We start from the raw sequence: 12,445 nt of genomic DNA on the forward strand, positions 1-12,445 counted from the left end.
CACCCGCCGCCTGTGCCACAGTGCTGCCCCCGCATAGCCTGGCTGACTCACGAGGGCTCTCCTGGCCCCCCACGCTCCCGGGGGCACCGCCCCCAGCCCGGCCCCAGCTCTTGGCTTCTGCTGCTCAGCTCCTAGGAACTGGAACCGCGTCTACAGCTCCCCGCCAGGCGGGCAGGGAGGCATCCAGGCGCCAGCCTTCTACCTCGGTTTCCCCCTCCTGCCAGGTCCTGCTCTCTGTGGGGCTGGGGGCAGTTCCGCAGCTGCTCCTCCTCTCTGCCCCGAACAGCCCACCCAGCTGTGGAGGCCGCCTGGATGGTCCCTCCACAGGTCCAGGCTCCAGCTGCCTCAGGGCCTTTGCATAGAATATGCCCGCTGCTGGGCACTATCTCTCCTGCTCAGTTCCCCTCCAGTGTGTCCCCGGCCAGGGGAGAGTTTGGTTAAAGGTGTCAGCTCAGACGTCGGTCACACAAAGGAGGTCACATCTGTGACGTTGGCCTGGCCGCAGCTGCATGTGGGCGCAAGGGTGCCACTCCCCAGGAGACGGCCTTCCAGAAGGGCAGAAAGGGAGACTGGAGGACTCAGGTGCCAGCCTTGCACAGGGCCAACCTGGGTTCCATCCCCCAGCATACCATGAGCATCCCTGAGCACAGAGCCAGGAGTCAGCCCTGAGCAGAGCAAGTTCTGAACCACAAGCCCCTCCCCCCGCCAAAAATAAATGAGAGACCCGGAGAGGACATCACCCACATTCCTGAGGACATTAGAGGGGCGTGGGGTGTGTGTATGTGAGGAAGGCTTGTCAATTCAGGGAGGCTTCCTGGAGGAAGTAGCCCCAGGCAGAGCCCGTCCACCGCCCCCCCCTGGCTCAATCAGAGTGGCAGAGAGGGGACTCAGACCCGCACCCAAAGCTGTGTGCTCTGGACGGGGTGGAGAGGGCGTCCTGTGCCCCGAGCCAAGCGTTGTCCCTGCCTGTCGCTGGTGGGGAGGGGAGGGGAGCGAAGTTTAGTTTTGGACTCCAGGCCTTCTCGCTCTGGGCCGTCTCCGTGGAGACCGGCCATGTTTGCCAAACAGTCCAAGCGAAAGCGGGTGTGTGTCCCCCCCAAGCCTGTCTCCCAGCCAGCACCTCCTGAAGGCGGCAGGGCGGGGGGTGGAGCCCTGCGTGTTCCCACGGCCGGGACAGTCTCAGGAGGCCCTGGAGGGCAGCCAAGTTCTGGAGACCCACCAGATCCGACGCTGTCCCCGCCCCTCCCTGCCTCCTCCCTCTTCCCCAGCCCCATGGGGCCTCTCGCTCTTCCTCCCCATCCTGCCCCAGCACCTTTGCCTCAGCCGCGGCTCCCACCCGGATCACCCCCCCCCCCTCAAATCCCTCATATCTTTCCAGGTGCTTTGTCTAATTGTCACCTCTTCCAAGAGGCCTTCCTGGACTGCCCTCTCCTATTGCAAAAGGACACATCCTTCCTCGAAGGGCCCCACGCCCACGCCCCATCCTCCCACTCGTACTGATGTGAGATAAAGACATATAGATCACTTTCTTTGTCTTTTTCTTTTTTTAATTCTGGGTCACGAGTGGCAGTGCTCGAGGCTGGCTCCAGTCTCTGTGCTCAGGGATCACTCCTGGTGGTGCTCAGGGGAGCCTGTGGGGTTGAACCCAGGTTGGCTATGTGCGAAGCCCATTGTGCTGTCACCCCAGGTCCACCACTTTCTTTCTTCTTGCCTTCCCAGATGGAAACGATCTGGGACATCATTCCCAGGGCGCAGGGGTGGGGCTTGATATCCCCAAATTGCAGAGGTTACCTTGATCCTTTTGCTTTATTTTGTGGGGGGCCACACCCAGCAACATTCAGAGGTTACTCCTGGCTCTGCACTCAGGAATCACTCCTAGAAGTGCTCAGGGGACCTTCTCTGGTGCCAGGAATGGAACCCACGTTGGCTGAGTGAAAGTAGAAAGAACTTGGAGCCCTCAGGAAGTGGGGTGCAGAAGACAGAAAAGAATCAGAGCTTTCCCACCTTGGCGGAATCAGGAAAGGCTTCCTGGAGGAGGTGGCTTTGGAACTGGAGATACTGACTGTCCTATCACTCCAGACCCCCAGATGCAGGTTTGATCCCAGTCACCCCATGGTCCCTCATGTCCTGCCAGGAGTGATTTCTGGAGCAACGCACCAGGAGTAGTCCCTGAGTACCACCCACCCACCCCATCCCCCACCAGAAAACAACTGAACAGGGCCAAAGTCCAAGGCAAAGCGCCTTTATCTGGGGTCTGAGGGTGGCAGAGAGCCACGGAGGGCACAGGAAGTGACTAGGGCTCCAGGGAGCACCAATTTTGGGCTGGCTCCAGGGAAGCCAGGGGCCGCCGTGAGCTCACTGCACTTTCCTAACACCCGGGGGCTCCCCGGGGAGGTCCGTGGGGCAGCCAGGAATGCGGTCAGAGGACAGCAGTGCCTCTGCTCTGGAATGCCCACTCCTGCCCATAACGATTAACACCAGGGCCCTGACTCAGTTTCCCATCCTGACCAGTGCAGCTAGAGGTGGGTGTTGCTGCTGCAGGGCCCAAGGAGATGGACCTCAGCCGGTGGCCCTGCCCGGCTGCTTTCTTCCTGTTTCAGATCCCGCTCCAGGCTAGGGTAGATGGTGATGGTGTGTTTGCTTATACTAAAGTGTGAATGACTGCCTTCTAGGTTGGGTGGGGGGAGGGAACAATGCTTCACCGACTCCAGCCAGGACTGGGACAAGCATCACTCCCTTCCTCTGGGAGGTCAGCCAGTCACAGGGGGTCCTAGGGCCTCCCTCCCCCGACCCCCACTCTGAGCCCCACGGAGGCCACCACGGACCTTAAGACAACACAAAGCACCTTTATTTCAGGGACAGAAACTCCAAAGCAGCCAAAGCGAGAGGCCTGTGGCCTTGCTGGTTGTGGCAGAATGTCTGCAGGCATTTTTCTTATCTTTTTTTTCCGTGCTTAGGCCTGACTCCTGGCTCTGTGCTCATGCTCGGGAATCATTCCCGGGCCCTAAGGAAGATGCCGGGGATCGAACCCAGGTCGGCTGCATGCCAGGCCCGGCACCCTCGCCGAGGCCCGGTTCCTCGAGCCCCACTGGGGGAATCTTTTTTCAGTCCACACGGCCAAGCGGGCTGGAGCTGGCTCAGAGTTCTTTCCCTTCCCCGCTACCGCCAGGCTCAAAGGCACGTTCCCTGGGAGCCTTTCATGAGCAGCTCCTAGGGTGCTGGGGGAAGAACCCCCGTAGCGAGAGACAAAAGTCAGCAGTGGGGGTTAGTGGGGGGGCCCCGCACCCCAAGTCCCTGAGTCCACCAGCACGGTGGAGACTGGTCTGCAGTTCTCCGCCACGTCCACGAGGGGGCAGCAGAGCCCCGGCGGGGTCAGAAGTCCAGCTCGGGCATCAGCGTGTGCCTGGGCGTCCGGGGGGGTTCCGGCTCCTCCTCGGGCACCAGCGTGTGCCTGGGCGTCTGGGAGGTTTCCGGCTGCTCCTCGGGGAGCACCATGCCCGCGTCCCCGTGCTGGGCCTCCCAGGCCCTCTGCTGGGCCGGCCAGTCCAGGTGCGCCCAGCGCGGGTCGGGGGCTCCGACCACCTCGTCCACCCAGACGGACAGGTCGCGGGGCGTCTCGGGGCGCTCCAGGAGCAGCGGGGAGAAGGGCCCGACCAGCCAGGGAAGGGGCACGGCCTGCAGCACCAGCTCCAGCAGCTCGTCCACGCAGGCGTGCGCGCGGGCCAGGCTGCCCCTGCCCTCGGCCAGCGCGGCGGCCGGCACGTCCCGCAGGCAGCGCGCGTCGGCGAAGGCGGCCTGCAGCGCGTCGACCCGCCGCCGCACTTCGGCCACCTTGTCCTGCGCGCCGGCCGGCAGGCCCCGCACGCTGCCCTCCAGCGCGTCCACCGAGCCTTGCAGCTCCCGCATCAGGCTGCGCGACAGCGACAGTGTCTCCAGCTCCGCCTGGGGCGGGGGGGGGGGGGGGGGGGGGGGGACGACAAGCCGCCCGGCCTCAGTTTCCCCGTGGGAGCCCGCGGGAAGCAGCGCACGCCACTCTGTTTCCAGCACCCTTGGGACGGGCTCTCGGCCTCAGCTCCCCCTCGGACTCCCAGGGGAGCATCTCTCTGCCTCCGTTTTCCAATGATACTCCCCTGACCCCCACCTCAGGACCACCATTTCTCTGCCTCAGTTTCAAGAGGCTCTCAGCGGGGCTGGCTCCCTGCCACGTGTCCCACATAGCCCAGTCAAAGGTCTGTCTCCGCACAGATGTGGCTGTTGACCATGTTCGAGAAGGCTACGGACCAGTTTCTCTCTCTCTCTCTCTCTCTCTCTCTCTCTCTCTCTCTCTCTCTCTCTCTCTCTCTCTCGGGGTGCCACACCCGGTGATGCTCAGGGATGACTCCTGTGCTCAAGAATCACTCCTGGCTCCTGGCGGGGCTCGGGGGACCATATGGTATGCCAGGGATAGAACCCGGGTTGGCCACATGCAAGGCCAGTGCCCTCCCTGCTGTCCTGTTGCTCTGGCCCGCGGCCCCCATTTCCCCAGGAATACCCTGCCTCAGTTCCCCCAACCCAGACCCTCCAGGAAACCACTGACCTGCCTCAGCTTCCCCAGAGACAACCCAAGATGGTTCTGTCTCTCCTCTCCCGTGTCCCATGAACTCTCCACAACACCATAGTCCTTCCTGCCTCAGTTTCCCCTGGTGACACCCTCCAATCTGGTCTCAGCACTTAAGTGCGTTCCAGCCTCTGACCCCTGGTACACGCCCCTCCGGGGTCTGACCCATGGTGCTCCCCAGCCCCCTCTTCTGCCCTTCTACCTGAGAGCGGGTGCACCCGTTTTCAGGGGGGCTCTGGCTCCAATCTTCCCATAGCTCCAGGACCTTCCCGGAGCGGCCCGGGGCTCTGGGGTTCGCGCCACACTGCATGAGGTCGATCTGCAGGGACAGGGATGGAGGGAGACTCAAGCCTGGGGGCTGAGGGAACCAGGACGCCCCCCACACACTCAGCCTCCAAGAGCACTTTTTAAAAAATGATTATTTTGGGGGGATGGAGTGATAGCACAGCGAATAGGGCGATTGCCTTGCACAAAGCCAACCCGGGTTCGATTCCCAGCATCCCATAGGGTCCCCCGAGCACCGCCAGGAGTGATTCCTGAGTGCATGAGCCAGGAGTGGCCCCTGTGCATCAACCAGTGTGACCCCAAAAGAAAAAGAAATTCTTTTTTGTTTGTTTCTTGGACTGCACTGCTGGTGCTCGGGGCTGACTCCTGGCTCTGTGCTCAGGGATCACTCCTGGCAGGACTCAGGGAACCCTATGGGGTGCCGGGGATCGAACCCGGCTCGGCCGCATGCAAGGCAAACACCTTCCTGCTGTCCGATCACTCTGGCCCCTCCGTGAGCATTCAAGGCAGTGGTGTCTGACACCACCTTCACACCTGCCCATCTCACCTGCCCAACCTGTCCTTTCTCTCCTCTGTCCTCTGACTTATGGCCTCTACTTCCCTTCCGCCCAGACTCAGCCAGGCCCTTGCTCATGCCGACCCCTGCCCCGGTTCACAGCAATTCAAGTTTCGGTTCACTGGCCACCCCTTTCAGGAAGCCTTCCCTCCTGCCCTGCTAGCTGGACAGATTCCTCCTCTGGATCCCCCATCACGCAGCTCATGCCCATCATGACCTTGATTCCTCTATTTTGAGGGACCTGTGTGTGTGTGAGCACAGCGCCCCCAGTGCCCAGAACAGGGCAGTGTTACAATAAAATACATCGTGATCTCTTCTTGCTCTGGAACACAGTCTTAAGAGACAGAACATTCTAAACCCACAACATGGGGAGAGAGTACCCAGAAAACATGAGGATCAGTGACATGAAACAGACTTTTGGTTTTGCTTTTGTTTTGGGTCACACCCGGCGATGCACAGGGGTTCCTCCTGGCTCTGCACTCAGGAATTACTCCTGGCGATGCTCAGGGGACCCTATGGGATGCTGGGAATCGAACCTGGGTCGGCCGCGTGCAAGGCAAACGCCCTCCCCGTGGTGCTCCAGCCCAACATGAGACAGACTTGCCAGGGCAAGTATGTACTCAGTATGTACTCAGTCACACCCCCCAGACCGCCCACCCCTACCCCCACCCCGTCCAAAGAGACAGCATTTAGAGCGAGTGGAAGGTGCTATCAGGGGCAGGAAAGGAGAGAGGAGAGGGTGTTGCATGGGGACAGAGTTTCGGTGGGGGTAGGGAACATTCTAGAGAGGATGATGGGGTGGACGGCAAGACCCTGGGAGTGGAGGAGCCTTGGGTCTTCCGCTGCCTGCTAGGACATGGCCACAATGTGGTTGATTGGTTTGTTTTAGGTCACACCTGACAGTGCTCAGGGCTGACTCCCGACACTGCGCTCAGGAATCACTGCTGGCAGGTGTTCGGGGGACCGTGTGGGGTGCCAGCGATCAAACCCAGGTTGGGCCACGTGCAAGGCCAGCCCTCCCCGGTGTGCTCCAGCCTCGGTCCGTGGTTCCACACGGAGTGCGCTGGGCTATGTGTGATGGGTCGCACGTGCCCTCGTGTGAAGGACTGCTCCACTGTTCACGGGGCAGTGACTGGGCCCCACAGCTCAGCTGACTCACCGCTCAAGCATCAAGTGTGTGTTGAGTCCTTGCCACGTGATCGGTGCTTGTGCCCGGTGCCTGGGTCAGGCCGGAGGTCTGGTCAGTTGCCCCAAGCAGCGCTTTACACTCAGGGTGACCGCCTTGCACATGGCCGACCCGGGTACGATCCCTGGCATCCCACAGGGTCCCCCGAGCCCTGCCAGGGGTGGCCCCTGTCGTCGGAACCCTGGAACACGCAAAGGGGGCTCTCACCAGCTCCAGGGCCTCCTGCAGCTGGGCCAGTGTATCCTGGGCTTGGTGTTTCCTTTGCCTCAGTTTTCCCAGGGAGTGTTCATACGCCAGGTGGCGGAGCCGCGCCGACAGGGAGCCCAGGCGGACAAAGTAGCCTTGCTGCTTCCGCTGCTCTTCCAGCGAGCCCACCTCAGGACCCTCAGCCTCAGCCGCCAGCGCCACTGGGGGGGCAGGACAGGGAGGGGGCTGGGATGGGGGTCACCCACTGTATATCTGCTCACCCCCTTCTGAGCTCTTGAGCTGTAAGAATCATCATTTCCCTTTGCTAATGGGGACCCCTTAGGCTCCCCCCAGGCCTCAGGTGTGTGTGGGGGGAAATCAAGGCAAACACCCTTCAAAAATGGAGAGGAGGAGTGGGCAGAGAGAGAGCACAGCGGGGAGGGCGTTTGCCTTGCACCCGGCCGACCCGGGTTCGATTCCCAGCATCCCATACGGTCCCCTGAGCACCGCCAGGGGTAATTCCTGAGTACAGAGCCAGGAGTGACCCCTGTGCATCGCTGGGTGTGACCCAACAAGCAAAAAAAAGTTAATAATAATAATAAATAGAGATGGAGACCGGTATCGTCTCTGGGGTCCCCGATTGCCCAATAAGACGGGCAAGATGCCAAACTCTGAAGAAAGACACCCTTACTTATTGGTTCGGGGCCAGACCCAGCATGCTCAGGAGTTACTCCTGGCTCTGCGCTCAGGAGTCACTCCTGGCGGCGCTCAGGGGACCCGAGGGGATGCGGGGGATTGAAGCCGCGGACACTGGCGTCCAGCCCAGGCGGTAAAGGGACTTCCTAAAGCGGCCAGTAGAGGGCGTCTTGAGCAGCCGGGCCCGGCCGCGCCTCTCGGCCCCCTCACCTGTCTTTCCCACCGCAGCCACGAGAGGGCGCCCCGGAGCTCTCGGCGCTCCCAGGCCAGTTGCAGCTCACAGTCCGGCACGCAAAGTCGGACTGTTAAGTGCCCGAACTGCGGCAGGCCACGTCAGAGACCAAATGACACAGTTGGGGCGGGGATCCCCCAATTTGAGACCCTGGGGGTCGGATTTCCGACGAGGAGCAAGTTTGGACGGGAGGAAGCTGTGTGGCCTCGCGAGGGCCCCGGACCTCTCTGATCAGGAAGGTCCCGGGACCGGGCTGGGGCTGGGGCAGCCTCACCGAGCTCCTCCTCCGTCATGGGCAGGAAGTGGTCCACCAGCTCTTCCGACTTGCCCAGCACCACATCCACGGCGTGGCTCACGGAGCGCTTCAGCTCCACGCTCCAACGGCGACTCTTCTGGGCCAAGCCCACCACACCCGTCACGCCGCTGGCCACAGCGTCCTTGGCCGAGGTCACTACCTGGAGGCAGGGGACACTCTGGGCACCGTCCCTGAGTCTCCGTGCCCCTGGGTGTGGGCTCAGGGATTCCAGGCTCTGAGCCTCAGTTTCCCCAACTCGTGGCAAACAGGATGGGCGCAGGGATGGACTGTGGGTGAGGAATGTTTTTGCCCGTTGAAAAACAGGTAAGTCTGGGTGGGTGGAAAAGAGAACGCCGGAGACCCCAATTCCAGCCGCAGCACCACATGGTCCCTCCGAGAGCACTGAGCCGGGAGTGTCCCCTGAGCACTGCCAGGTGCGGCCCAAACTTTAAAAAAGGAAAACAGGAGCCGGAGAGGGCTCGGTGGGCTGAGCGCACGCTACACATGTTGGAGCCCCGGGATGCCATCCATACCCCCTGAGCACTGCCCAGAGCAAGCCCTGAGCACAGAACCGGGCGGCCCCCAAGCACTGCTGCGGGGGAGGCAGCCCCCAGGCCCAAACCTGAGCGCAACAAATAAAACACAAAAGCGGGTGGATGTGGGCCCTGAGAGCCTCCCTGCCCCCAGCCCCCCTGCCCCGGCCCAGTCCAGCCCGGCCAGGCGGTACCATCTGGGAAGGCTGTTGCAGGAACGGAAGCTTCTGCTCCAGCTTGTCCAGGCCTCTGCAGGCCAGGTGGTTCATGGTGGCCACTGGGTGGGAGAGAGGCCCCGGGAGAGACAGACAGGGAGAGCGTGAGGTGCCTGGTCCCGCCTCCTCCGCCCGTCCATCGGGGAGCCCGGGGCGCCGCTTGCTCGCTCGCTCGCTAGGGGACCTCTCCTGCAGAGTCAGCTCAGGACAGGCCGGACTGACGGACGCAGGGACAGGTGGCAAAGGGAGGGAGGCCGAGGGAGGGGACCAGGCCAATGGGCCCGGGCATGTCGGGGACGGGCAGGGAGAGTGAGGCTGTGCCTACGGCGGCGGGTCACCCCCCTCCGCAGCAACCCCCCCTTGCAGGAAGGTGAGCGGGGACGCCCAGGTGGCGAGCCCGGCGAGAGCCCGTCCAGAGGGATCCCGGGCGGGGACTCGAGGCCCTTCTCGGCGCGGGGCAGGGCGGGGGCTGGAGCACTCACTCTGGGGCTGCAGGTGGCTGAGCAGCGGCTGAGCGTGGTCCAGGGCGCGGGTGGTGAGGTCCGACGCGCAGTGCTCGGCCAGGCGGCAGGCGGAGCCCAGCAGCGGATACTTGTCCTTGGCGGCGCTGTAGGCGCCCGACACGGCCGAGCACGTGCTCCTGACCAGGGGCAGCGCCGCCACACGCTGCACTGCGTTCTGAGTGAGGGGGCACAGAGCTGGGGAAGCCTGGGCGCGGGGGGCTTGGCCCACCTGCCCTCTGGGGACGCGAAGGGACGGGCGCAGGGGCCGGGGCAAAGCGTGCCACGTGCCATGCGCGCCCGCTAGTGGCGGCACACGCCCAGCCTCAATCTTCCCACCTATACAAATGGGTTTCTCAGCCGGCCTGGATGGGGGAATTCAGAGGAAGAGTGCAATGTTTCATGCAACGTGTGCATCGATTTATCTTGGGTATATATACTGCACCTGGCACTATTATTATTATTATCATACGGTTTGGGGGCCACACCCACTGCTCACCCAGTGGTACTATTTGGTAACTCCCCTCTCTGTGTTCAGGAATCACTCCTGGGGGTGCTTCTTGGGAGATCCTATGAGATTCTGGGGATCGAATGCGGGTCCCCACTCGTGAGACAGGAGCCCTCCTCGCTCGCTGTCTCTCATCTCAGTCCGACGCCATTATGGTGGTCAGATGCCAGTTAAGTTTCGCGCCGGAGATGCTGTAGGGTGAACACGCCCCTCTCTGGGCCTCAAGGGAAACGGGGAAGATGGGCTGGACCCCCCAGAAGCCCCCAATACACTCCCTGCGCCCTGCGCTCAGGAGGGGCAGCGCCTTACCTGCTGGTCAGGTTCCCACACGCTGGGACTCGGGGCCTGAGCTGACTCACTTTCAGACATTCTGGCTTCCAGTGGGCACCCCTGGGGGCCGGTACCTTGTGAGAAGGGGGCGGGGAGGAACCGAGCACTGCCGACCCCCGGCTTCCCCCCCACCCAGGTCTCGGGATTCCTCGGGTGGCTCTTGCAACAATCCATGCAAATGTCCCTTTCCTCTTAAGCCCTGTCTCCCCTAGGGGCCGGCAGACCCGCTTTGGGAGGTGATGACGCGTGTGCACAAGGCCCAGCGGTATCACAGAGTTTCTGTGAGTGGGGCGCCCGGTGCGAGTCAAAGCAGGGGCGATGGGGAGAGAGGGACCTGGGTTTCTTCTCTTGGCGTTTACCTGCTGTGTGACTTCGGGCTCAATTCTTCACCGCCGCTGCAAAGCCGTCAGGTGCCTGCTGCCCCCAAGTGTCCCCCTGCAGGTAGGAGGGTGTGGGGGGGAGGGGGGCAGCTGCAGAATCGACCTGTACCCACAATCCCTTTTTGACAGAAAGGGAAACTGAGGCAGCCAGCAGCCCTACGCTGATCCCAAGGTCAGTGCGCTGATAAGGCAGGGCAAGGGGGCGCGCTGCCGCCCCAGGCGCCCCTCCTGCCGTTCCTTTTTCATGCCCACCCGGTGCCCTTAACGCCTGGTCCACGGCCAACAGAGTCCTGGGCTTCAGCCAACTAGGCCAAGGGTCCAGCCACCTGCTCCATTCGGTCACTCCACTCCTCTCCCCTCCCTGTATGCCCAAACCTTCCTTCCACCCACTGATTGGGGTGACCCGGACCTGTGTAGGCCACACTCCCCAGGCTGACGCAGGCAGCCTCAGACCCTCACATACCTCCAAGGACCCCAGGCTCCCTCCAGGCTCCGCTCCCAGCCGCCCCATCCTCTTTATAGTGGCCGGTGGGCGGGGCCCTGGCACCGACCAATGAGGAGAGCTTATCCTGGGGGCGGGGCCAGGGCGGGGCTCCAGGCTCCGCCCCCGCAGGCCTGGGCGCTCTGGCCACTGTTGCCATAGTAACGTGAAGACGCTCGCCATCCAAGAAATGCGCTGCGGCTTCTGTGCGCCAAGTTTGGCCACCTGTCACCCTCGCCTCTGTCACAGCCCCCACCGCCTGGTCAAACGACCTTGGGCAGGGCCTCAAGGCCTTTCTTTTTTTAAACGTCAGTTAGGACCTGGCGCCTGGAGGGCTGCAGAGAGCACAGGGGGAAGGCGCTTCGTTGTCTGGCCAACCGGGTTCAATCCCCGGCATCCCGTAGGGTCCCCGGAGCATCGCCAGGAGTGACCCCTGAGCGCAGAGCCAGGAATCAACCCTGAGCACCGCTGGGTGTGACCCCCTCAAAAAAACGTCAGAACGAAACGAAAAAAATGGAGTTTGGAACTTGGAGAAATAGTACAGGCCTTAAGAGTCTTGCTTTGCATGCGGCCAGTTCTGTTCGAGTTTGATCTGCGGCACCACTTATGGTGCCCTGAGCTCCAGTGGAGACAGGAGTAAGCCCCGAACACCGCAAACTGAAAAAGAATAAATAATGGGCTGGAGCGATAGCACAGCGGTAGGGCGTCTGCCTTGCACGCAGCCAACATGGCCGCCCCGAGTTCGATTCCTCCGCCCCTCTCGGAGAGCCCGGCAAGCTACCGAGAGTATTCGATATGCCAGACACAGTAACAACAAAGTCTCCAATGGAGACGTTACTGGGCCGGCTCGAGCAAATCGACGATCAACGGGAGGGCCTTTACCTTTTACCTTTAATGACGAATAAAAGCAGGCACTTCAGGCAAGCAGGAACTAGATGGGCTTATTGCCTTGGACACCGCTTTTACCGTGGTTGAGGTCCCAGTAACTTAGAACACCTGCCCTGGCTCTCAGAGCGACTGAGGGAGCCATTGAAATTCCGCTCTGCCAAATTCCAAAGTCCAGAGTTTCCTCATCAAGCACATCAAGGGCGAGAGACTGGGGGTGAGGTGAGGCTATAAAGATCCCAGCGTTTCCCAAGTCTGACTCCAGTACCCCCATATGGTGTTGCAAGGAGGGGCCAGGGGATGGGGTGGGACCCAGACTGGGTGTGGTGGAAACGCAGTCTTTTACAGGGGTCTGCTTAGCCCCGTGCAGCTGAACCGAAGGATGGCTGCCCCCTGGTTTAGCAGGGGCGAGTAAAACAAATTGTTTGGAAACCTGAAGCAATCTGGTTTAATTTCAACCTTCCCCAGGGCACAAGTTCTGGCAGGAATCCAGCTGTAAAGTGACACGGGGCAATGGTCTGGGATTTATTTCCAGCTAAGCCCTGGGGATTGGAGGTAAGGGCGGGTGAACAGCCACCAA

At 61.8% G+C, this 12,445-nt stretch overlaps 1 protein-coding gene across 7 annotated transcripts; it reads right to left on the reverse strand.

The window, feature by feature from the left end:
* Nucleotides 1-2,825: 2,825 nt before the first annotated feature.
* PLIN5 (perilipin 5) lies at nt 2,826-12,390 on the reverse strand. 7 transcript variants are annotated; one of them, XM_056119506.1, is made up of 10 exons: nt 10,963-10,979; nt 10,479-10,617; nt 10,099-10,179; nt 9,781-9,980; nt 9,264-9,459; nt 8,761-8,843; nt 8,013-8,193; nt 6,832-7,031; nt 4,800-4,916; nt 2,826-3,942 (listed from the first exon to the last, which is right to left on the reverse strand). In XM_056119506.1, coding segments are annotated over exons 5-10 (1,152 nt in total). In that variant the 5' UTR covers nt 9,265-9,459; nt 9,781-9,980; nt 10,099-10,179; nt 10,479-10,617; nt 10,963-10,979; the 3' UTR covers nt 2,826-3,372. The 7 variants fall into 7 exon arrangements, with proteins under 7 accessions (XP_055975481.1, XP_055975477.1, XP_055975476.1 ...); XM_056119502.1 differs by lacking the exons at nt 9,781-9,980; nt 10,963-10,979 and adding an exon at nt 11,870-12,390 and having other exon boundaries at nt 10,479-10,554; XM_056119501.1 differs by lacking the exon at nt 9,781-9,980 and having other exon boundaries at nt 10,479-10,554; nt 10,963-10,983.
* Between the last annotated feature and the right edge of the window lie 55 nt (nt 12,391-12,445).

Source organism: Sorex fumeus, unplaced genomic scaffold (genome assembly GCF_029834395.1).
Source record: "Sorex fumeus unplaced genomic scaffold, SorFum_2.1 ptg000041l, whole genome shotgun sequence".
Lineage (NCBI taxonomy): Eukaryota > Metazoa > Chordata > Mammalia > Eulipotyphla > Soricidae > Sorex > Sorex fumeus.

Bases quoted from the DNA above. Each gene is read 5' to 3' on its own strand.
- PLIN5 (XM_056119502.1), bottom strand. From the start codon at position 10,158: ATGTCTGAAAGTGAGTCAGCTCAGGCCCCGAGTCCCAGCGTGTGGGAA. The intron at 9,460-10,098 runs GTAAGGCGCTGC...CCCCTCACTCAG, and splicing joins TGTGGGAACCTGACCAGCAG to AACGCAGTGCAGCGTGTGGC. The intron at 8,194-8,760 runs GTACCGCCTGGC...CCCTGCCTCCAG, and splicing joins TGCAACAGCCTTCCCAGATG to GTAGTGACCTCGGCCAAGGA.